The 24,844-nt window shown below is 44.5% G+C and overlaps 1 protein-coding gene across 5 annotated transcripts in view; it reads left to right on the top strand.

Annotated features, from left to right (window-relative positions):
• The window catches only part of LOC129826571 (netrin receptor UNC5D-like), a 326,296-nt gene that overhangs the window by 172,337 nt on the left and 129,115 nt on the right, over positions 1-24,844 (top strand). Inside the window, exon 1 of one of the 5 annotated variants that reach the window (XM_055887461.1) lies at positions 17,856-18,255. The exons of the other annotated variants lie outside the window; for them this stretch is intronic. Within the exon in view, the coding sequence (XP_055743436.1) occupies positions 18,195-18,255 (61 nt within the window). The 5' untranslated portion in view covers positions 17,856-18,194. Of the gene's footprint in view, positions 1-17,855; positions 18,256-24,844 lie in introns of those variants that run through there. 5 annotated transcript variants of the gene reach the window in all.

Here is a 24,844-nt window from a genome sequence, read left to right as displayed (position 1 = left end):
GCAGATAACGTCGGTAGTCAGCCGTGAAGGCCCGGTGGGACTCCGCATTGGTAGTAAAACGGGTCCGGATAGGTGATTGTAGCCCAGGAGTGGCTGATGGAACTCTTCAGCTGGCTAGCTCCGGAATAATTGATGTTTCTCCGGGATCGACGTAAGCCAATAGACACACGGGTAGCAGCTAGCTAGCTGCGAAATCAAGGTGTAACTGTCCAGAGCTTGCGGTTGAAATCTGGGGATATGGAGAAAAATATGTCCGGTATGTTCTGGTCTGAGTCGTGTTCTACAAAAGTGGTGATAGATTAACGAGCTAAAGGAATAGCTGATGACTACAAACCGTGGTTAGCTGAAATACTAACGTTAGCCAGTAAACTGGCTAGCTTCTGGGTAGCTTCTGGTTAACTTCTGGCTAGCTTCTATTGTGGATTTTCAGATTTGAGGTAAATAATACTTTTATTTTGTAATTGGTGAGGCGGGTTGCAGGAAAGCGTTTTGAAGTTGAGTTTTTGGAAAATAAAATATATAAAAGATATGCAAAGAAAGGTGTAAATATATATATATATATGGGACACGACAAGACGAGGACAAAAGGACGTCTGACTGCTATGCCATCTTGGATGAGAATAGGTATGGTTAAAAGATTCAGCCATCTAGTCAAACCTTAGCTTATACTCAGGTTTGTGGTTTCCTCTCAAACCTTGGCCCTCTCGTTATCGAGGTAAGATGGTCTGGTGATAGAAAACCCAGATGGGGGTTTTATTCGGAAGAGCAGAAAAGGCCTGTCCCAGGACGCCCGACCATAACTGTGCTCATGGGCGGTCCTCTGATTTAGTTAAACTCCAAAGGGAATTGGAGTTTCCTTCATTAAAAAGTCCAAAATCACATTACACAATTTCACAAACAGTATCATCCTTACTCATTCATCTTATACAACAATTAGATGTAAGCCTCATATCTGAGGCTATTGTATAAACAGCATTATGGTAATGTGGCCGTATTGTCTCTCATGAGTTTCACAAAATTGTACCAAACGGACCAGTTCATAGCTGGATTCTTCACCAATCTTTTATACCTTCTCCAGAACATAAATGTCGTTCAGACCTCAAGTTCTGTGAGGTGGAAGAAATTCCTTTGTTCTCACTATGAAAACTCACTCTCTCTCTATACTGTGGCCATGAGGAGATAATCTCCTCCAGGAATTTACGACCTGAAGTTGCAGCAGCCTGAGTGTAGGAGACCTAGGAGCTGTACCCAAAGAGGGCAACGTCATGACACTATCTATCTCGCTATCTCGCTCACTCTCGCTGTCGCACTCTACGTCACTCTCTATCAATATCTCTCTCACTCTCTAACTTGCGATCTCGCTCGGTATCGCTCTCTACCTCGCTCTATATCTCTCTACCTCGCTCTCTCTTGCTCTTTACCTTGCTCTCTCTCTCGTTCTCGCTCTCTATCACTCTCGACCTCGCTCTCTACCTCGCTCTATCACTCTCGACCTCGCTCTCTACCTCGCTCTATCACTCTCGCTCTTGCTTTCTACCTCGCTCTCGCTTTCTCTCTACCTCACTCTCTCTACCTCACTCGCTCTACCTCACTCGCTCTACCTCACTCGCTCTACCTCACTCGTTCTACCTCACTCGCTCTCTACCTCGCTTTCTACCTCACTCTCGCTCTCTATCACTCTCGACCTCGCTCTCTACCTCGCTCTATCACTCTCGACTTCGCTCTCTACCTCGCTCTATCACTCTCGACCTCGCTCTCTACCTCGCTCTATCACTCTCGCTCTTGCTTTCTACCTCGCTCTCGCTTTCTCTCTACCTCACTCTCTCTACCTCACTCGCTCTACCTCACTCGCTCTACCTCACTCGCTCTACCTCACTCGTTCTACCTCACTCGCTCTCTACCTCGCTTTCTACCTCACTCTCGCTCTCTATCATTCTCTACCTCGCTCTCTACCTCGCTCGCTTTCTTGCTCTTGCTTTCTTGCTTTCTACCTCGTGCTCGCTATCTCGCTCGCTCTCTACCTCGCCCTCTACCTCACTTGATCTCTACCTCGCTCTTGCTCTCTACCTCGCTCTTGCTCTCTACGTCTCTCTATCTCGCTCTCTATCTCGCTCTCTACCTTGTTCTCTACCTTGCTCTCGCTCTCTATCTTGCACTGTCACTCTATAACTTGCTATCTCGCTCGCTGCCGCTCGCTACCTCGCTCTCGCACTCTACCTTGCTCTCGCTCTCTACCCCGCTCTCTATCGCTCTCTATCGCTCTCTCTCTCTACCTTGCTCTCTCTATCGCTCTCTCTCTCTACCTTGCTCTCTCTCTCGTTCTCGCTTTCTACCTCGCTCTCGCTCTCTATCGCTCTCTACCTCGCTCTCTATCTCTCTACCTCGCTCTCTCTCTCTCACGCTCTTGCTTTCTACCGCGCACTCGCTCTCGCTCGCTTTCTAACTCGCACTCTCACTCTCTAACTTGCTATCTTGCTCGCTATCGCTCTCTACCTCGCTCGCTCTCACTCTCTTGCTCTCACTCTCTTGCTCTCACTCTCTATCTCGCTATCTATCTCTCTCGCTCTCTGTCACTCTCACTCTCTCTCTATCGCTCAATGTTTTGGGGAATTCAGTGTGTTCTGGTAGTCTTTAATAGTTGATTCTAAGATTTGTATTTGATCATGTATATGTTTTTGCTATTTGTTCTTTGTTATAGAGCCAAAAAGATTGGAGAAGTGGTTTATCCATACATCTCTGTTTTGGATAGATAACTCTTCGTGTTGTTTGTTTCAAGTTTTCAAATGTTGCCAGAAGTGCTTAGATTCTATGGATTCTTCAATTACACTGAGCTGATTTCTGACGTGCTGTTCCTTTTTGTTCCCGTAGTGTATTTCTGTATTGTTTTAATGATTCACCATAGTGAAGCCGTAGGCTCAGGTTTTCTGGGTCTCTGTTTTTGGTTGGATAGGTTTCTCAAATTCTTTCTTAGGTTTTTGCATTTTTCATCAAACCATTTGTCATTGTTGTTAATTTTATTAGGTCTGCTTGACATTTTTAGATTTGATAGGGAAGCTGAGAGGTCAAATATATTGTTTAGGTTTTACTACTGCCAGGTTTATAACTTCACTATTACAGTGAAACATTTTGTCCAGGAAATTGTCTAGAAGGGATGGAATTTGTTTTTGCGTAATTGTTTTTTGGTAGATTTCCACACTATTCTCCTTCCATCTATAGCATTTCTTAATAGTATTCAGCTCCTTTGGTTTTGATTTGATGCCTCATAATTGAGCAAAGCTCTGTTCAAGTGGTGAACACTCTAGGAGACTCTGGGCTGAGGTCAGTGATAAAGTAGTCGACAGTACTACTGCCGTAGGAGTCCCCTCGAAGCCTACCGTTGACTATGTACATACCCAGTGTTGTGACCCGTTTTTGTTGGTTATGTTGTCGTAGTTGTGTCTAGGGGGGCATATGGGGGAGGGAATGTTGTCACCTCCAGGTAGGTGTTTGTCCCCCTGTATGCTGAGGGTGTCAGGTTCTTGTCCAGTTCTGGCACAGACTCGTACATGTCCCTGGGTCTGGAAATTGTTGATCTCCACCTCTAGGATGGCGAAGCTGTCATTGTTAAAGTATGGAGATTCTACTGGGATATAGGTCTTTCTCTGTCCGTCCGTCCATCCGTCTGTCTGTGTCTCTCTCTCTGTCTCTGTCTCCCTCTCTCTTCCTCTCTCTCCCTCTCTCTGTCTGTCTCTCCCTCTCTCTGTCTCTCTCTGTCGCTCCCTCTCTCTTTCGCTCACTCTCTCTGTCTCTCCTATTTCCCAGGTGTTTACCAGAGAGGGTGAATGGCCTCTGGCTGCTTTAATGTTAATGGTGATAGCCATGATAATTATAGCCTCAAAATTATAGCCTCAATATTTGGAATAGTAGCTTTGGGACCAACCGACACAGGTCTAAGTGGTTACCTAATGAAACATGGTTCTTTTTAGCAGCTCGTTTCACACCTGTGACAAAGTTAGATGCGTACTGCGTAGAGTGAAAATTGAAATGAGAGAATTGCTCATTAAAAGTGAACTCAGTCAGAGAATGAGATGATATTGTAACTACATAAATAATTGACCTGGGTTTAATAGGGCACTTAATCATGCAGTCCTTAAGCCTTTTGTCAGCTCAGTTTCAACTGTGAGGGAAACAATTTAAAGAGACGACAATGGAATGTTCTATAATACAAACTATGATGAACCAACAGCAGTATACCAATACATGCCCCCTCACTAGTTTTGACTAGAAGCCTATGGCTGCATCGACTAGAAGCCTATGGCTGCATCGACTAGAAGCCTATGGCTGCATCGACTAGAAGCCTATGGCTGCATCGACTAGAAGCCTATGGCTGAATTTTAGATGCAGACAGAGTGAAACTCATGTGGTATAATAGCTGTTACTATTCAGATGCCTGGCAGAGTTCTTCTCTGGATTCACCACAATGCAACATTCCGACTCTGCTGTTCTCAAGCCCATGTTATAGTCCCTGCCCTCCATCCCACTTGATCATGAACTTCAAAAAAACTTGCGAAGTTATGCATTGTGAGGAGCCTACAGCTACTAAAAGATGGGATATACCAAGCAAATCTGACAGTAAAATACAGGGTATAGCCAGGTATAGTAGAGTAGTAAGCATATTTGAAAGAGTTAGATTTCACTAGGCGGGCGGAGAGGGCTGCTCTCGCCATCCAAGTGGGGTTGATTGCTTGTATTGTAGGTGAGGCAACGCTTTAAAAAGTATTGATAGCAGTGTTCCTTTATGTTCTCAATGTACAGTGTCCTCTGTAATTATTTGGACAGTAAAGCATTTTTTTCCTCTTTTGGCTCTATACTCCAAAGGTTTAGATTTGAAATCATACAATGCCAGTGCAGACTGTCAGCTGTAATTTGAGGGTACTGTCATACATATCAGGTGAACCCTTTTGAAATGACAGCACTTTTGGTACATGATCCTCCCATTTTTAGGGGACCTAAACTGTTGTGACAAATTCACGTATGTGTATTAAAGTTGTAAAAAGTTAAATATTTGGTCCGTATTCATGCCACGCAATAACCACATCAAGCTTTATCTCTTCAAGTTTGTTGGATGCATTTGCTGTTTGTTTTGGTTGTTTCTCAGATTGTTTTGTACCCAATAAAAATATATGGTAAATAATGTATAGTCATTTTGGAGTCACTTTTACTGTAATTTTTTTTGTATTTTTTTGTATTTTTTTATTTCACCTTTATTTAACCAGGTAGGCTAGTTGAGAACAAGTTCTCATTTGCAACTGCGACCTGGCCAAGATAAAGCATAGCAGTGTGGACAGACAACAACACAGAGTTACACATGGAGTAAACAATAAACAAGTCAATAACATGGTAGAAAAAAAAGAGAATCTATATACAATGTGTGCAAAAGGCATGAGGTAGGCAATAAATCGAATAATTACAATTTAGCAGATTAACACTGGAGTGATAAATCATCAGATGATCATGTGCAAGAAGAGATACTGGTGTGCAAAAGAGCAGAAAAGTAAATAAATAAAAGCAGTATGGGGGGTGAGGTAGGTAAATTGGGTGGGTAGTTTACAGATGGACTATGTACAACTGCAGCGATTGGTTAGCTGCTCGGATAGCAGATTTTTAAAGTTGTTGAGGGAGATAAAAGATTCCAACTTGAGAGATTTTTGCAATTCGTTCCAGTCGCAGGCAGCAGAGAACTGGAAGGAAAGGCGTCCAAATGAGGTTTTGGCTTTAGGGATGATCAGTGAGATACACCTGCTGGAGCGCGTGCTACGGGTGGGTGTAGCCATCGTGACCAGTGAACTGAGATAAGGCGGCACTTTACCTAGCATAGCCTTGTAGATGACCTGGAGCCAGTGGGTCTGACGACGAACATGTAGCGAGGGCCAGCCGACTAGGGCAGGTCGCAGTGGTGGGTCGTATAAGGTGCTTTAGTAACAAAACGGATGGCACTGTGAAAAACTGCATCCAGTTTGCTGAGTAGAGTATTGGAAGCTATTTTGTAGATGACATCGCCGAAGTCGAGGATCGGTAGGATAGTCAGTTTTACTAGGGTAAGTTTGGCGGCGTGAGTGAAGGAGGCTTTGTTGCGGAATAGAAAGCCGACTCTAGATTTGATTTTGGATTGGAGATGTTTGATATGAGTCTGGAAGGAGAGTTTGCAGTCTAGCCAGACACCTAGGTACTTATAGATGTCCACATATTCTAGGTCGGAACCGTCCAGGGTGGTGATGCTAGTCGGGCGTGCGGGTGCAGGCAGCGAACGGTTGAAAAGCATGCATTTGGTTTTACTAGCGTTTAAGAGCAGTTGGAGGCCACGGAAGGAGTGTTGTATGGCATTGAAGCTCGTTTGGAGGTTAGATAGCACAGTGTCCAGGGAAGGGCCGGAAGTATACAGAATGGTGTCGTCTGCATAGAGGTGGATCAGGGAATCGCCCGCAGCAAGAGCAACATAATTGATGTATACAGAGAAAAGAGTCGGCCTGAGAATTGAACCCTGTGGTACCCCCATAGAGACTGCCAGAGGACCGGACAACATGCCCTCCGATTTGACACACTGAACTCTGTCTGCAAAATAGTTGGTGAACCAGGCAAGGTAGTCATCATAAAAACCGAGGCTACTGAGTCTGCCGATAAGAATATGGTGATTGACAGAGTCGAAAGCCTTGGCCAGGTCGATGAAGACGGCTGCACAGTAATGTCTTTTATCGATGGCGGTTATGATATCGTTTAGTACCTTGAGCGTGGCTGAGGTGCACCCGTGACCGGCTCGGAAACCGGATTGCACAGCGGAGAAGGTACGGTGGGATTCGAGATGGTCCGTGATCTGTTTGTTGACTTGGCTTTCGAAGACCTTAGATAGGCAGGGCAGGATGGATATAGGTTTGTAACAGTTTGGGTCCAGGGTGTCTCCCCCTTTGAAGAGGGGGATGACCGCGGCAGCTTTCCAATCCTTGGGGATCTCAGATGATACGAAGGAGAGGTTGAACAGGCTGGTAATAGGGGGTGCGACAATGGCGGCGGACAGTTTCAGAAATAGGGGGTCCAGATTGTCAAGCCCAGCTGATTTGTACGGGTACAGGTTTTCCAGCTCTTTCAGAACATCTGCTATCTGGATATGGGTAAAGGAGAAGCTGGGGAGGCTTGGGCGAGTAGCAGCGGGGGGGGCGGGGCTGTTGGCCAAGGTTGGAGTCGCCAGGAGGAAGGCATGGCCAGCCATTGAGAAACGTTTGTTGAAGTTTTCGATTATCACGGACTTATCAGTGGTGACCGTGTTACCTAGCCTCAGTGCAGTGGGCAGCTGGGAGGAGGTGCTCTTGTTTTCCATGGACTTTACAGTATCCCAGAACTTTTTGGAGTTAGAGCTACAGGATGCAAATTTCTGCTTGAAAAAGCTGGCCTTTGCTTTCCTGACTGACTGCGTGTATTGGTTCCTGACTTCCCTGAACAGTTGCATATCGCGGGGGCTCTTCGATGCTATTGCAGTTCGCCACAGGATGTTTTTGTGCTGGTCGAGGGCAGTCAGGTCTGGAGTGAACCAAGGGTTATATCTGTTCTTGGTTCTGCATTTTTTTGAACGGAGCATGCTTGTCTAATATGGTGAGGAAGTAACTTTTAAAGAATGACCAGGCATCCTCAACTGACGGGATGAGGTCAATATCCTTCCAGGGTACCCGGGCGAGGTCGATTAGAAAGGCCTGCTCGCAGAAGTGTTTTAGGGAGCGTTTGACAGTGATGAGGGGTGGTCGTTTGACCGCGGACCCGTGGCGGATACAGGCAATGAGGCAGTGATCGCTGAGATCTTGATTGAAGACAGCAGAGGTGTATTTGGAGGGCAAGTTGGTCAGGATAATGTATATTAGGGTGCCCATGTTTACGGATTTAGGGTTGTACCTGGTGGGTTCCTTGATGATTTGTGTGAGATTTAGGGCATCAAGCTTAGATTGTAGGACTGCCGGGGTGTTAAACATATCCCAGTTTAGGTCACCTAACAGAACAAACTCTGAAGCTAGATGGGGAGCGATCAATTCACAGATGGTGTCCAGGGCACAGCTGGGAGCTGAGGGGGGTCGGTAGCAGGCGGCAACAGTGAGAGACTTATTTCTGGAGAAATTACTTTTTAAAATTAGAAGTTCGAACTGTTTGGGCATAGACCTGGAAAGTATGACAGAACTTTGCAGGCTATCTCTGCAGTAGATTGCAACTCCTCCCCCTTTGGCAGTTCTATCTTGACGGAAAGTGTTATAGTTGGGTATGGAAATCTCAGAATTTTTGGTGGCCTTCCTAAGCCAGGATTCAGACACGGCAAGGACATCAGGGTTGGCAGAGTGTGCTAAAGCGGTGAGTAAGGCAAACTTAGGGAGGAGGCTTCTGATGTTGACATGCATGAGGCCAAGGCTTTTTCGATCACAGAAGTCAACAAATGAGGGTGACTGGGGACATGCAGGGCCTGGGTTTACCTCCACATCACCCGAGGAACAGAGGAGTAGTAGGATGAGGGTGCGGCTAAAGGCTATCAAAACTGGTCGCCTAGTGCGTTGGGGACAAGGAATAAAAGGAGCAGATTTATGGGCGTGGTAGAATAGATTCTGGGCATAATATGCAGACCGGGGTATGGTGGGGCACGGGTACAGCGGAGGCAAGCCCAGGCACTGGGTGATGATAAGAGAGGTTGTATCTCTGGACATGCTTGTCTCAATGGGTGAGGTCACCGCATGTGTGGGGGGTGGGACAAAGGAGGTATCAGAGGTACGGAGAGTGGAACTACGGGGTCCATTGCAAACAAAAACAATGATAACTAGCCTGAACAACAGTATGCAAGGCATATTGATATTTGAGAGAGACATACAATAAGGCATAAAGTGATTGCAGGTCTTGATTGGGAGAGCTAGCTAAAACAACAGGTGAGATAACAGCAGCTAGTCAGCTAACACAGCAACAGCAGGTAAAAATGGCGACGACTAGGCAGAGAGGGTCGGATTAACTACACACAGATCCTGAGTTAAAGCACAGAGCCGACAGATAAAACAAAAATAAACAGAATGGAGTACCGTCAATTAATGGACAGTCAAGCAGGCATCAGCTATGTAGCCAAGTGATCATAGTGTCCAGGGGGCAGCCGTAGATGGAGCAGGGAGGCCTCCACTAAGCTAGCACGCGGCGTTTAAAGTTAGTAGCCCGGGGGGTGGTCTGCTCAGACGGAGGGGGTCTGCTCAGACGGAGGCCGGTTGAGGGCACAGCGGATGGGGTATTCGTCTGCAGACCAGACGTGGTCGTGTCGACAGAGAATCCAAGCCGGATGGAGATGGCGAAAGAGAGGTTGTGAATTGTAGAATTGTGTTTGCTAACTGGTGCTAGCTTCGTGGCAGTGGCGCTAGCTGCGCTAGCTGCAAGCTAGCTGTGAGGATCAGAAGTAGTGGCTCAGGGATTACGGCAGGAATCCGGCGTTGTTGTCGAGAGACAGTCCGATGCTGGTAAATTGGTGAGTAATATCCAGGCTAATAACAGGGCTGGTGTCTGTGCAGAAGGTAAAAGCTGCTAGCAGCGGCAAAAAATGGCTAAATTAGCTTGTAGCTGATTAGCTGGTTAGCTACTAAGGGTTCTTGAAAGTGTTCCAAAGTTAAAAAATAATAGCGATTCCGTATCACATTGGGTGAGGTAGGTTACCGGAAGGTATAATTGAATTAAAAATCGAAAAGAGATAGAAAAAAAATGTCAAAATATATATACAAGAAATCCGAAAAAATACAAACGTACACGAGAGGACTAAAGAAACACGTCTACACTGCTATGCAGTAGAATAGAATATGTTTCTAAACACTTGCTACCATGATTATAGATCATCCTGAATGAATCGTGAATAATGATGATGAGAAAATGAGAAAGTTAGACAAACAATATTACACCCCCAAGACATGCCAACCTCTCACCCTTACAATAACAGGGGAGGTTAGCATTTTATATCATACCCCCAAGACATGCCAACCTCTCACCATTACAATAACAGGGGAGGTTAGCATTTTATATCATACCCCCAAGACATGCTAACCTCTCACCATTACAATAACAGGGGAGGTTAGCATTTTATATCATACCCCCAAGACATGCTAACCTCTCACCATTACAATAACAGGGGAGGTTAGTATTTTGTGCGTCTAACTTTCATTATTCACTAATCATTCAAGATATCCATAATCATGGTGGCATCCACATTAATGTAGAAGTGTTTAGAAACATATGCTCTTATTGACAATAAAAGTGACACCAACATGAGTAAAGACATTTTTTACAATTAATTTCTATTGGGCAAAATGTTTTCTGAAACACAACCAAAACAAACAGCAAATGCATCCAACAAATAGTCAAATGCTTGATGTAGTCATTGCGTGCTATCAATTTGGGACCAAATACTTTTTACTACTTTTTACTACTTGCACATATGAGTGAATTTGCACCAATAATTTTGGTCGCTAAAGTGGGGGGAATATGGGTTCACCCATATGGATAAAAATACCCTCAAATTAGAGCTGACAGTCTGCCCTTTAACCTCAGTCATTGTTTAATTTCAAATTCAAACTTTTGGCATACAGAGCCAAAAGAAGAAAACATGCTTCACTGTCCCAATAATTACAGAGGGATCAATATAACACTTTATTTTGTTCTGATCTGATGTTGACACATTAGTTTCATGTTCCTGACAAAGAGAGATTTGAAAAGCACTCTATGGACTATTGACCTTGAAAAAGATTGGCTCCGGCAACCGTGGTCAAGAACCTTCCAAAGCCTTTCAATGTCAATTGAGTTTACGTGCACATAAGAGCTGGGCGAGTCAAGTCCCACTCCCTGCTCAATCTCTATGGCTATTTTTATCCATCCCACTGACAGATCAAGTGGCACTGATCATCACACCTGCTCCTCAGAGCTGAGGGGGAGAGGGAGCAAAACTGGAACTCATACATCAATGTGTCACCAGGTAGGATTGTCCAACAACCGTCGGGGGGGGCACTGATAGTTCGAGTCCAAGGGCCCTACCTTGAATCACTTTAAGGTCATGTAGGCCTAGAGCCAAACGACTTTCATGAATATCATATTGTGTTTCCTGCATGACCAGATGTTTTACTGTGTATATGTGTATCTGAGAGTCTTAAGTCGTTTTTAAACATCAAATACAGATGAGCATACCTACTCTGCCCTTATTTTTTATGCCAACTATCTAGAGAACATTGCAACATTTTTAAAGATGTTCAGAGTAAAGCAAATAACATGTTGTTAGGATAGTGTGTGACTGATCTCAGCCCTGTCAGTTGGGAGGGGGTCAATTGGAAAACAGTGATAGTTATTGAAATTTAAGGCTTTTATGGACTGACACAGGTCTCCCACTAGCCATTTGTTGAAGCTGACATGACAGTGGCAGAGCATGGGCCTGACAGATGGGGCTTTGTAGTCAGACCCCCAGAGGAGCAGGTGAAGCTGCCTAATTGGACCAGCAGCACCACACAAGTGAAGCAGAGGGAGAGAGCCATGGACCTCCAGATCCTTGCCTCTATAGCTGTGTGTGTATGTGTTTGTGTATGTGTCTGTGCGTGTATGTGTCTGTGTATGTGTCTGTGTCTGTGCGTGTATGTGTCTGTGCTTGTGTGTATGTGTCTGTGCTTGTGTGTATGTGTCTGTGCTTGTGTGTATGTGTCTGTGTGTGTGTGTGTATGTGTCTGTGCGTGTGTGTCTGTGCGTGTGTGTGTGTGTGTGTCTGTGTATGTGTGTCTGTACGTGTCTGTGCGTGTAGCTGAGGGCCTGTATCCACTGGTGTTGTGTGGACAGCACAAGTGGAGTAACGAAGTCACAAGGTCCTGTCAAAGGATTCCTCTTTGTATTGCCTATAAAGCTGCTACTGCCTCTAAGACTGGAGACTGAGCCCTGGTTTCAGTGTCGTATTACCTCAGGCCAGACACTGACTAACTGCACCTGTTCCAAGGTGGTCATTTGTGGTGCCATGCTGCAACCTAGTCTCAACAACCCTAGCTGTCAGACTAAGGGTCATGATTAGTTAGGGTAGTAGTAGGAGTAACATAATACTGCATGTGACCATAATTATTTTACGTGCACTCGGAATCTTCATCCACTCTCTATCCTGTTTGTTCATTGATGTCTCTTCTGTCAGTGAAGAGCTTGTCATGAACCAACAAGACAGTGTAGATGTGTTGTGCAGAAGGCAATACTATCTTGGCCATATGAAAAGCCATGTAAAATGCATGGCTTGAAAAATAAACTAAACCAATTGTGGTATCTGATGTACTCCAGTAAGTAAATCAACAGTAGCACATATGTATAAAAGAGACACTCTATCAAAACGCTTGAGGTGACAATCACTTTCTCTTATCCTCCCATCTGACACGTACTGTATCCTATTTCCCTGGTGGCCACTGGGGTTCATATCATCCTGAATGCGTCGCAAATGGCACTCTATGTTCTATATAGTACACCATTGTTGACCAGAGCCCTAAAAGTAGTACATTAAGTGCACCATAAAGGGATTAGGGTGCCATTTGGGACATAGCCCTGGTCACGTTGGAGTTGACCTGTTTTATCTCTCCGAATAAAGCTTCACAAAGGACCGATATAAAAGGTCCCCGTAGTCATGCTAGGGGGCTGTCGTTAACAGTGATCTATTGTCCTAATATAGTGGGGTTGGTGTTGAGTGCCACTGTGTGAAGCAAGCATATACTATGGGACGGTAGGCAGTGCTTCAGGGAGGTGCTAATTCTGTTTATCTGGAGAGTAGACAACGTGGACCTTTGGGTAAAGCACTCTAAAATACTTGTTGGTTTGAGAAGAGGAAGAGGCTGGGGAGGAAGTATAAATTAGGTACAGGCAGAAAGGCAGTGTCCAATAAATTACACTTTAGATCAGGGGTACAAACTCATTTTTCCCCGGGGGACGCATTTGGTCTTCAATGAGGTCTGGAGGACCTATTGTGGTCTTTTTCTGGAATGTTCAATGCTCAGTGACTGTCTAGCTTTCATTTAGGTGATTATTAGGGAGCTGAACACAGTCAAGAAACAAGGTTTTAATATTTTTCAGAAAATGTACACATTTTCCTTCTCGGGTAAAATTGCAACCATCCCGGTATTCCCGTTCAAACCTGAAATGCTATGTAAAAGCATATAATACAAGCAAAAATAATCTGACATAATTATACCACTGTAAATCGAGAAATATAGACAGGAGTCTAGGGATTCATGTTGTTTTTGTCACAATTTAATCAACTCAAAGTTCTGTCAGTCACCACACAATTTGTTGACGTAGCCTAGTTTAAATGTAGACAGATTAGGTTATTAGCCTTGTGAAAATTACATGAATTTTAGCTTATCTTTGACTGAAATATGTCAGGCCCTTTTATCTCACCTTGCACGTGTCTATCAGGGGTTTTTTGAAGGTTGTGGCTGTTTTTTACTTTATGATAACCTGCTAACCTTGTCACACTTGGTCACAGAGAACATATCTGATTCTCCGCGAAACAAACAGACAAGCAAATCGGCCTAGTAGAGGAGATTCAGAACCATGGACAGTGCCACGGTTGATCATATCCCTGCCAATCTGACTAGTCAAGCCTGTGCACTTCCTTTTTACTTAACATCATGGAATCATTTTGCAAATGTCTATTTCCTTGAGTGCGTTTGTGGACACAATGTACCAGGCATTTAGTTAACAGTGAGTAGCTGCAGTTTATATTGTGAGCCTCTGCCAGTGCCACAAAGATAGTTTGGAGATTTGTGAATGTGAGATGGAGATTTCCTTCAGTAACGGCATCGAGAGGTCGCGTGTAGCCTACACATGATAGTCAGCAATGCAATTTATAGAAGTGTTGCAAGTAAGTTGTTTTCTATTAAGGACTTTACATTGAGTAGGCCTATAGGCTAAATATGCACAGCAAATTTGAGGTCAGAATGTGAACACCCCCGGTGTAAAATGTAAGACTTTCTTAGAAATCATATGTGACCCACCGAAATAGTGTTAAACGAACAACCCTAGTGTTGGAACCTAACACCATGGGTGTTGCAATTTCCAACATAAATGAACACTTTAATAGAGTTGATGCTGTTACACTTTTTTAGTGTTAAGGAATAACACATGTACAGTATATTTTAGATTTTTTTTGGGGGGGGGGGGTTGTTACATTGTAGGTTGTAAATCCTTATTTAAAAATGTCCCAGCATGCCTTTCAAGTGAATGTGAGAGATACCCACCAATGACTGTGTTTGTTAGTGACACTCATGGTTGTTGCATTCAATGACTTCTAGTCCTGAAGCCTTCACCAATTGGCTGCCTAAGTGAATATGTTTGAATTAAAAGTAAACCCTTTAGAACCATATTATACATTTCATAAGGCCTTAAGTTATGGCCTAGTTCTCCTCAACATTGTGGTCTGAAAATCTTGGCTCATGGACCACATCAGACCTGCAAGTCATAATAAGCTGATTTCTGAAGTGATTAGTATTCCTATTGGAATCCAGCCAGAGGGAGACTATCCAACAATTGGTATATTTTATCACCCACAACCTTCATTCAGAATGACTGCTATGGTGAAGGACTTGACAAACAAGACTACCTAAACCATCTAAACTGGAACAAGCATCTCTGTAACGGGTGCAATGAGTCCAACCCTGTACAGATTGGATTAGTTTAAAAAAGAATTGTGTTATTTACATGACATAGTAAATAGATTTGTGGACACCTGCTCATCAAACATCTCATTCCAAAATCATGGGCATTAATATGGAGTTGGTCCCCCCTTTGGTGCTATAACAGCCTCCACTATTCTGGGAAGGCTTTCCACTAGATGTTGGAACATTTCTGCGGGGACTTACTTCTATTCAGCCACAAGAGCATTAGTGAGGTCGGCACTGATGTTGGGTAATTAGGCCTGGCTCATAGTGTTCCAATTTATCTCAAAGGTGTTCGTTGGGGTTGAGGTCAGGGATCTGTGCAGGCCAGTCAAGTTCTTCCACACCAATCAAAACAAACCATTTCTGTATGGACGTTGCTTTGTGCACAGAGGCATTGTCGTGCTGAAACAGGAAAGGGCCTTCCCAAACTGTTGCCACAAAGTTGGAAGCACAGAATCGTCTAGAATGTAATTCTATGCTATAGTGATAAGATTTCCCTTTAGTGGAACTAAGGGGCCTAGCCTGAACCATGAAAAACAGCCCCATATCATTATTCCTCCTCCACCAAACTTTACAGTTGGCACTATGCATTGGGGCAGGAAGCGTTCTCTTGGGATCCGTCAAACCCAGATTTGTCTGTCGGTCTGCCAGATGGTGAACTGTGATGAGCTGACGTTACTTCCAGAGGCAGTTTAGAACTCGGTAGTGAGTGATGCAACCGAGGACAGACGATTTTTACACGCTTCTGCACTCGCGGTCCCGTTACATGAGCTTCTGTGGCCTACCACTCAGCGGCTGAGCCATTGTTGCTCCTAGACGTTTCCACTTCATAATAACAGCACTTACAGTTGACCAGGGCAGCTCAAGCAGGGCAGAAATTTTACAAACTGACTTGTTGGAAAGGTGGCATCCTATGACGGTGCCACGTTGAAAGTCACTGAGCTCTTCAGTAAGGCCATTTTACTGCCAATGTTTGTCTATGGAGATTGCATGGCTGTTTGTCAGCAACATATGTGGCTGAACTAGCCTAATCCACTAATTTGAAGGGATGTCCACATACTTTTGTATATATAGTGTATCTTTGTATAGTATAAAATCAAGTAATCCATCAATGTGCATGGAGAAACACAGATATTAAATCAAAATACGTCCTTTTCACTCTGAGAGTTAACGAAAATGAACTCGACAGTCGATTGTTGATTCCACTGTGATTCAAATTTCAATCCCACTGGCGTTAACCCCACTAGAATTAATGCTCACAACACTTTTTACCTTAAAGGAGTAATCTACCCCATACCACTAATTCTGATGATTTAACAGTGTCAATATCAGCATGTGAAGTAGTTAGCTAGCTGTAAAATCGCCTTAACAAACTGCACTGTCAATTTAAGTCTTTCAGAGTTCAACTTGCTGCCACTGAGCAAGAGCAGAACAACGTTACTTTCCAACAGAGATGCTTTTGAGGAGATGGGGAAACTCCATTAGAATCGTTTTAACACCCATTGTGCACGTTGTTTTTCCAGAAGTCGCCAATGGGCCCTTAAGTTCAATCTGTATGATTCTGGGACAAGGAGAGCTCTCCTTCAAGGAGCGAATGGGAGTCAATTGGGTGCTAGCTCAAAAACTGAACATTAGCATAAATTTCGTCAACAAGAAGTACAACATTGCAAATATTTTCCAAGATGTGAGATCATTAACTTGTTCTCTGTAATATTGTATAGCTTTGGAATCGTAACAATTTTGTACTTTCAAGGATAATGGGCAGGTTTCTCAACTCATACCCACACTTGAGAAGGGATTGTGTGATGATTAGATTAGCAACCACGTGACGCAGCATGACACCGTGAATGCAATGGGTCGACAGTCAGTTGGGTGGGGGCGTTTCTCCATTCATTGCATAATGATTTTTATCTCCTCCTTCTTTCTGTAGTACGGTATCTCTGTTTCCTACAGACACAGGGCACTTTGCGCCATGGTACTTGTAGGAGAAACAGTTGAATAATTTGGTCCACTGTTTAGATTGAGCACATCTAAGTGAAATATATACTTTGTCATGAGGATATAAACGGATGGATGTGTTCTAGATACGGATGCACGATATATTGGTGAACATATTAGAATCGGACGATATTAGCAAAAAATGCCAACATCGGTATCGTCCCGATGTCTTGTTTAATGCCGATGTGCAAAACCGATGTCAAAGCTGACGTACATACCTATATAACACAGATAGATGAGAACATCTTTGTACATGACGTAATGACGCCACGTAAAGTTTTAAGCTACACGTGCAACACAGCATTCCTAACCTAGCCCATAATGTTTGGATCGAGCATTCAACAAGTCGAGCAGTCATTTGAAAGAGTAAGGAAATTTCATCGAGACAACTCAAAGGCGAAATCCATTAACGCCAAGATAATGGAATTCATTGCCCTTGACAATCAACCGTTCTCTGTCGTGGGTGATGTTGGCTTTCTCCGACTGGTCGAGCACTGGTACACTTTATTATTTATTTTTGGTACTATTTTTCAGATGTTGCCCTACCGGAGTTACACAGTAATAGCGTCACTGCTATTATTAGCTTCACAACTGAAGCTATTATTAGCTTCACAACTATTATTAGCTTCACAACTTGGACCAGCGATATCAGCCCCATGAGTATGCTGAGTCTGACAGCACAGTGGGTCATCAAGGATTTCCTACTGAGGATAGTCGTATTGCACTCTCATGAATGTGCTGGTTGTCATACCGCTGCTGCCATTTCAATGGCATTTGAGAACATGTTTGAAACTTGGAAACATGAACACACTAGCTAGCTTCATTTGAACAACTGACTTGAGAAATAAGCTCATTAACTGCACCTGCAGCAGACGTGAAACCCTCTGTCATGGCATGCTCAACAAAACTGACGGGTTTAAACAAATGTGCACAACTTTTGAGATAAGCTTTACGTGTGTATGGAACATTTCTGGGATCTTTCAGCTCATGAAACATGGGACAAACACTTTACATGGTGCGTTTATATTTTTGTTCAGTGTAGTATTCATATTCTAATTCCTCATTCTAATGCCACCAACTCAGTCATAAACAGTGGAGTGCGCATGCCCATTCTGACTTTGTCAATGCTAAGCTAACCAGTTAGCTAGCAGCTAGTGTGCAACGTTAGTGCTGACTAGTTTTATGGAGTGAAGATGGCCTCTTTTCCCGATGAGGTGGATGTTTTTACTGGCCCACATTGGCGAATGACAGTTGCCCTTGACAACAGTTTTTCCCGGCAACAAAACTGCCCACACAGGCTGTGAGCAAGCGATTCGGTGGCATTCTCTCTTTACTGTGTCGCCACCATGCTTGAGGCTATGTACAAGGACCGCTACGTCGATGCAGACAAGAAACAGGGTTTACGTGAAATGTTACAGACACAGTTGGACAGGATGGAAACGGACACAGTGACAGTGCGCACTGAGGAAGAGGCCACAGACAGACAGAGCTGAAACTTCACTGCTTGATATGTATGATGCAATCCTGGTTGAGAATAAAACGACTGAACAAATGAACAACAAAACACCAAGTAAGTGAAAGAAATAGGTTTTGATTATGTTTTACTGGTAATGGGGACAGACGTGTGTGTGTGTGTGTGTGTGTGTGTGTGTGTGTGTGTGTGTAACCTTTATTTAACTTGGCAAGTCAGTTAAGAACAAATTCTTATTTACAATGATGGCCTATCCCGGCCAAACATGGACGACGCTGGGCCAATTGTGCGCTGCCCTATGGGACTCCCAATCACGACCGGATGTGATACAGTCTGGATTCGAACCAGGGACTGTAGTGACGTCTCTTGCACTGAGATGCAGTGCCTTAGACCGCTGTGTCCATGTGAGTGTGTTAACGGTTTAACTGTACTAGAATGCTTAAAAGGCCGCTAAAATGTTAAATATTGGTTATTGTTATAGTGGCAAGGAAAATATTGGATATCGGTATTGGACAAAAATGTCATATCGGTGCCTCACCAGTTCTAGACAGTGTCTATACCATCTATTGGCTGATTTGGTGATCTGGATGGCAGGTAATTGTTTTAAAAGTGTTATGAAATGTGATTGGGAATAAAACACTATCACAAGTGACGAGAACCATGTACTGTAGCTATGATGGACTACTTAGAAGTTAATCATGGGGAAATGTTTATATTTTATCCACTGACAGAACATAGGCTTTCACCAAATTGACAGGAGTTTCATGATTTTTTTTCTGGTTAATACCAAGATTTTATTACTTGTAAATGTGCTGTGTGGGAGGCTACATTGTGATGACTTGTCTAATGTAGGCAATGAATGAAGCCAGAGTTGACATGTCCGGTTCATGCATGCAGCTATTTGCATGTACATATTTTTGCATTACTGCTGCATCATATTTTAATATCAGGCTATTGATCCACGGGACCTGTCAATATTTTTCTCGGGAAATGGAAGAAGCTTGGTCGGGAAGTCCCGGGATACCAGCCACCGGTATGAAACCCTACAAGAAACTGTATGAATTTAGGTCAAATATCTATTATTGTACATCGTTTTGATTTGGTTTTAGTCATTTTAAAGTACGGTATATTGAGTTGATAGTTTGATGTTGCCAAAAGGAACTTAAGAATGGTGTGATGTGCTTATGGATATATTGTACGAAATAGGTGAATGGGTAAATGCATATGAATTCAATTTTTTTTGACAGCTTCCCTTTTTGATTTAAACAACACTTTCCATACATGTTTCCCCATGGAAGAAGTGGTCAGAAGGACTTTTTGGACCTGAATGCCAAAACATTCAGGAGATAGATGTGCTGAAAGTTGACTCATTTTGCATACCCCACCATAGCATGAGACATTCATGTCTTCATCACTGGAAAAGATAAACTGATAAATGTATATAATTTAAAAGCTTACAAATAGGATTGTCAAACTATTTAAGCATTTCTTGAAAAAATATACATTAACAGTCAAAGGTTTGGACACACCTACTCATTGAAAGGTTCTCTAAATTGTAAAATAATAGTGAAGACATCAAAACTATAAAATAACACATAATGTCGTAACCAAAAAAGTGTTAAACAAATCAAAATAAACTCAGCAAAAAACGAAACTTCCCTTTTTCAGGACCCTGTCTTTCAAAGATAATTAGTAAAAATCCAAATAACTTCACAGATCTTCATTGTAAAGGGTTTAAACACTGTTTCCCATGCTTGTTCAATGAACCATAAACAATTAATGGACATGCACCTGTGGAACGGTCGTTAAGACACTAACAGCTTACAAATGGTAGGCAATTAAGGTCACAGTTATGAAAACTTAAGACACTAAAGAGGCCTTTCTACTGACTCTGAAAAACACCAAAAGAAAGATGCCCAGGGTCCCTGCTCATCTGCGTGAACGTGCCTTAGGCATGCTGCAAGGAGGCATGAGGACTGCAAATGTGGCCAGGGCAATACATTGCAATGTTCGTACTGTGAGACGCCTAAGACAGCACTACAGGGAGACTGGACGGACAGATGATCGTCCTCGCAGTGGCAGACCACGTGTTACAACACCTGCACATGATCGGTACATCCGAACATCACACCTACGGGACAGATACAGGATGGCAACAACAACTGCTCGAGTTACACCAGGAACGCACAATCCCTCCATCAGTGTTCAGACTGTCCACAATAGGTTTATAGAGGCTGGACTGAGGGCTTGTAGGCCTGTTGTAAGGCAGGTCCTCACCAGACATCACCGGCAACAACGTCACCTATGGGCACAAACCCACCATCGCAGGACCAGACAGGACTGTTAAAAAGTGCTCTTCACTGTTGCGTCGCGGTTTTGTCTCACCAGGGGTGATGGCCGGATTCACGTTTATCATTGAAGGAATGAGGGAAGGATGGCATGAAGGATGAAGGATTGACAGTATAATTTAAAACGGATATTCCCATACAAGTCAACATTCTCTGAAGTGTGGACCTCCAACCATCTTTGAGGTACCATTTCAAAATTGAACATTTAAATTGTATCCCATTTTAGTAAATTTATCAGCCAAAACAAAACATCCACCATGTATTCAAGAGCAGGTGTCTCAATCGATGGCGGGCACAACACAAAAAAACTCAGATATAAAATAGGGGCTAAGTAGTCTCTCGTTGCCATACCTCCCAAAATCACGTTGTCACGCCTGGTTTGCAGGGGGGGTTAAGCTACATATATATATACACTGCTCAAAAAAATAAAGGGAACACTTAAACAACACAATGTAACTCCAAGTCAATCACACTTCTGTGAAATCAAACTGTCCAGTTAGGAAGCAACACTGATTGACAATAAATTTCACATGCTGTTGTGCAAATGGAATAGACAAAAGGTGGAAATTATAGGCAATTAGCAAGACACCCCCAATAAAGGAGTGATTCTGCAGGTGGTGACCACAGACCACTTCTCAGTTCCTATGCTTCCTGGCTGATGTTTTGGTCACTTTTGAATGATGGCGGTGCTCTCACTCTAGTGGTAGCATGAGACGGAGTTTACACCCCACACAAGTGGCTCAGGTAGTGCAGCTCATCCAGGATGGCACATCAATGCGAGCTGTGGCAAGAAGGTTTGCTGTGTCTGTCAGCGTAGTGTCCAGAGCATGGAGGCGCTACCAGGAGACAGGCCAGTACATCAGGAGACGTGGAGGAGGCCGTAGGAGGGCCAAAACCCAGCAGCAGGACCGCTACCTCCGCCTTTGTGCAAGGAGGAGCACTGCCAGAGCCCTGCAAGATGACCAATGCTGCCGGCCCTCCGGCCCGAATGCATAGTTCCAACTGTGGAGGAGGAATAATGGTCTGGGGCTGTTTTTTCATGGTTCGGCCTAACTCTTAGTTCCAGTGAAGGGGAATCTTAATGCCACAGCATGCAATGACATTCTAGACAATTCTGTGCTTCCAACTTTGTAGCAACAGTTTGGGGAAGGCCCTTTTCTGTTTCAGCATGACAATGCCCTGTGCAAAAAGCGAGGTCCATACAGAAATGGTTTGGCGAGATCGGTGTAGAAGACCTTGACTGGCCTGCACAGAGTCCTGACCTCAACCCCAACGAACACCTTTGGAATGAATTGTAAAGTCGACAGCGAGCCAGGTCTAATTGCCCAACGTCAGTGCCTGACCTCACTAATGCTCTTGTGGCTGAACGGAAGCAAGTCCCTGCAGAAATGTTCCAACATCTGGTGGAAAGCCTTCCAGAAGAGTGGAGGCTGTTATAGCAGCAACCATCTCATATTAATGCCCATGCCGAGATGTTCGATGAGCAGGTGTTCACATACCTTTGGTCATGTAGTGCATGTGAATATGGAGAGAAAAAAAAGATGCCTTTTTAGATGACTAACATTTTTGTATTTTTGTATGTATTACCTAGAAATTATAAAACAGTTTGACAACCCTGTTTTGTAAGCTTTAAATTACATACATCTCAAACGTTTATCTTTTCCAGTAATGAAGACATGGATGTATCGTGGGGTATGCTAAATATGTCAACTTTGAGCACCTTTATCTCTTGAATGTTTTGGCATTCAGGTCTTTCTGAGCACTTCAAATCAAAGCTTCTAAATCACTTCTATAACGGGCAAATATGTATGGAAGGATTTGTTCAAATCAATATGGGTTCTGTTAAAAAGTGATTGAATTCAAATGAATTTACCAGAATATCAATGTCACAGCCTGTTTTTGTTTACCTATCAGATCAGTCCGTGCATTATCAATCAGAGAAAACAGCTTTTGTCTTCCACTGCAGTATTGGATTGATTGAGTTCATTGAGACAATCTGATGAATACCTTGACACATCTGTGGTCATTATTTTGCAAAAGCTTCACAAAATCAATAGTGTTAGCTCCGAAATGCCTGAGGCGACGATACCCATGAATGCTTGATTTACCAGGTTATGCATATTTAATAGGAAAACACCACTGATGTTGACTAATGACCAACCTACCCTGCTTGCGATACAAATCCACTGGACCACTACGGGTACAGCACGAACCGTCCCAAATAGCACCCTATTCTCTATATAATACCCTATGCGCTCTGGTCATATGTAATGAACTATAGGGGATAGTGTGCCATTTGGGGTGAAACGGTATAATTACCTCGAATGTCACTCCACTCCGTCGGTCTGTCTCTTATTCATATTCCACCACATCCTCCATTCACCTCATCAATAATAGGTAAGAGTTGAGCTAAGTGGAGGAGCTTAAAGAAGTGGATGGTGTCCCTGCACCCCTGTGAAGTCCCAGGTAGGGAGGCCCGGGGCGGGCATGGGGCATGGAGCCAGCCTGCACCTTCTGTCTGTTTGTCTGTCCCAGCTAATGAGGCAGATGTCGGGTAGGCCAAAGGAGGCTCTCCTCAGAGTGGATGACTGGGCCTGCCAATATAATTGGCACCTGATGTGTCAGACGACTGGGATGTGCTGGCTGACATTCATTACACTTAATGCACTTCCCTCCCACCTGTATAACTGCCTGGTGAAACAATGTTTCAAGCCCTCCTTTTAACCGTTTCCTCTGCTCTGTAGTGGAGGGAGGATTACAGGGAGAGCAGGCTCTGTTCAGCAGTCAGTTCTAGCTGTCTGCCTCCCTGCCTGTCTGTCTGCCTTTCTGTCTGCCACTCCTCACTGGGGAGAGACGGGGGTCTTTCCCAGATACATGGATAACCTGCTGCAGCAGCGGGAATATATTCAGAGGTGTCTTTTGATTCTCAGAACGCCGTGTTGGCGTCTCAGAACTCACTGCCGTGTTGGCGTCTAAAAACTTGCTGCCGTGTTGGCGTCTCAGAACTCGCTGCCGTGTTGGCGTCTCAGAACTCGCTGCCGTGTTGGCGTCTCAGAACTCGCTGCCGTGTTGGCGTCTCAGAACTCGCTGCCGTGTTGGCGTCTCAGAACTCGCTGCCGTGTTGGCGTCTCAGAACTCGCTGCCGTGTTGGCGTCTAAAAACTCGCTGCCGTAATGGCGTCTAAAAACTTGTTGGCGTCTCAGAACTCGTTGGCGTCTCAGAACTCGCTGCCGTGTTGGCGTCTAAAAACTCGTTGGCGTCTCAGAACTCGCTGCCGTGTTGGCGTCTAAAAACTCGTTGGCGTCTCAGAACTCGCTGCTGTGTTGGCGTCTCAGAACTCGCTGCCGTGTTGGCGTCTCAGAACTCGCTGCCGTGTTGGCGTCTAAAAACTCGTTGGCGTCTCAGAACTCGCTGCCGTGTTGGCGTCTAAAAACTCGTTGGCGTCTCAGAACTCGCTGCCGTGTTGGCGTCTCAGAACTCGCTGCCGTGTTGGCGTCTCAGAACTCTCTGCCGTGTTGGCGTCTCAGAAGTCGCTGCCGTGTTGGCATCTCAGAACTCGTTGGCATCTCAGAACTCGCTGGTGTGTTGGCGTCTCAGAACTCGTTGGCGTCTCAGAACTCGTTGGCGTCTCAGAACTCGTTGGCGTCTCAGAACTAGCTGCCGTGTTGGCGTCTCAGAACTTGCAGCCGTCTTGGCGTCTCAGAACTTGCAGCCGTCTTGGCGTCTAAAAACTCGTTGGCGTCTCAGAACTCGCTGCCGTGTTGGCGTCTAAAAACTCGTTGGCGTCTAAAAACTCGTTGGAGTCTCAGAACTCGCTGCCGTGTTGGCGTCTAAAAACTCATTGGCGTCTCAGAACTCGCTGCCGTGTTGGCGTCTCAGAACTCGCTGCCGTGTTGGCGTCTCAGAACTCGCTGCCGTGTTGGCGTCTAAAAACTCGTTGGCGTCTCAGAACTCGCTGCCGTGTTGGCGTCTCAGAACTCGCTGCCGTGTTGGCGTCTCAGAACTCGCTGCCGTGTTGGCGTCTCAGAACTCGCTGCCGTGTTGGCGTCTCAGAACTCGTTGGCGTCTCAGAACTCGCTGCCGTGTTGGCGTCTCAGAACTCGTTGGCGTCTCAGAACTCGTTGGCGTCTCAGAACTCGCTGTCGTGTTGGCGTCTAAAAACTCGTTGGCGTCTCAGAACTCGCAGTCATGTTGGCATCTCAGAACTCGTTGGCATTTCAGAACTCGCTGCCGTGCTGGCGTCTCAGAACTCGCTGCCGTGTTGGCGTCTCAGAACTCGCTGCCGTGTTGGCGTCTCAGAACTCGCTGCCGTGTTGGCGTCTCAGAACTCGCTGCCGTGT

This window comes from Salvelinus fontinalis, chromosome 28 (genome assembly GCF_029448725.1).
Source record: "Salvelinus fontinalis isolate EN_2023a chromosome 28, ASM2944872v1, whole genome shotgun sequence".
Lineage (NCBI taxonomy): Eukaryota > Metazoa > Chordata > Actinopteri > Salmoniformes > Salmonidae > Salvelinus > Salvelinus fontinalis.
Note: the sequence above shows the minus strand (reverse complement) of the source record. Positions and strands in the feature narration are given on the sequence as shown.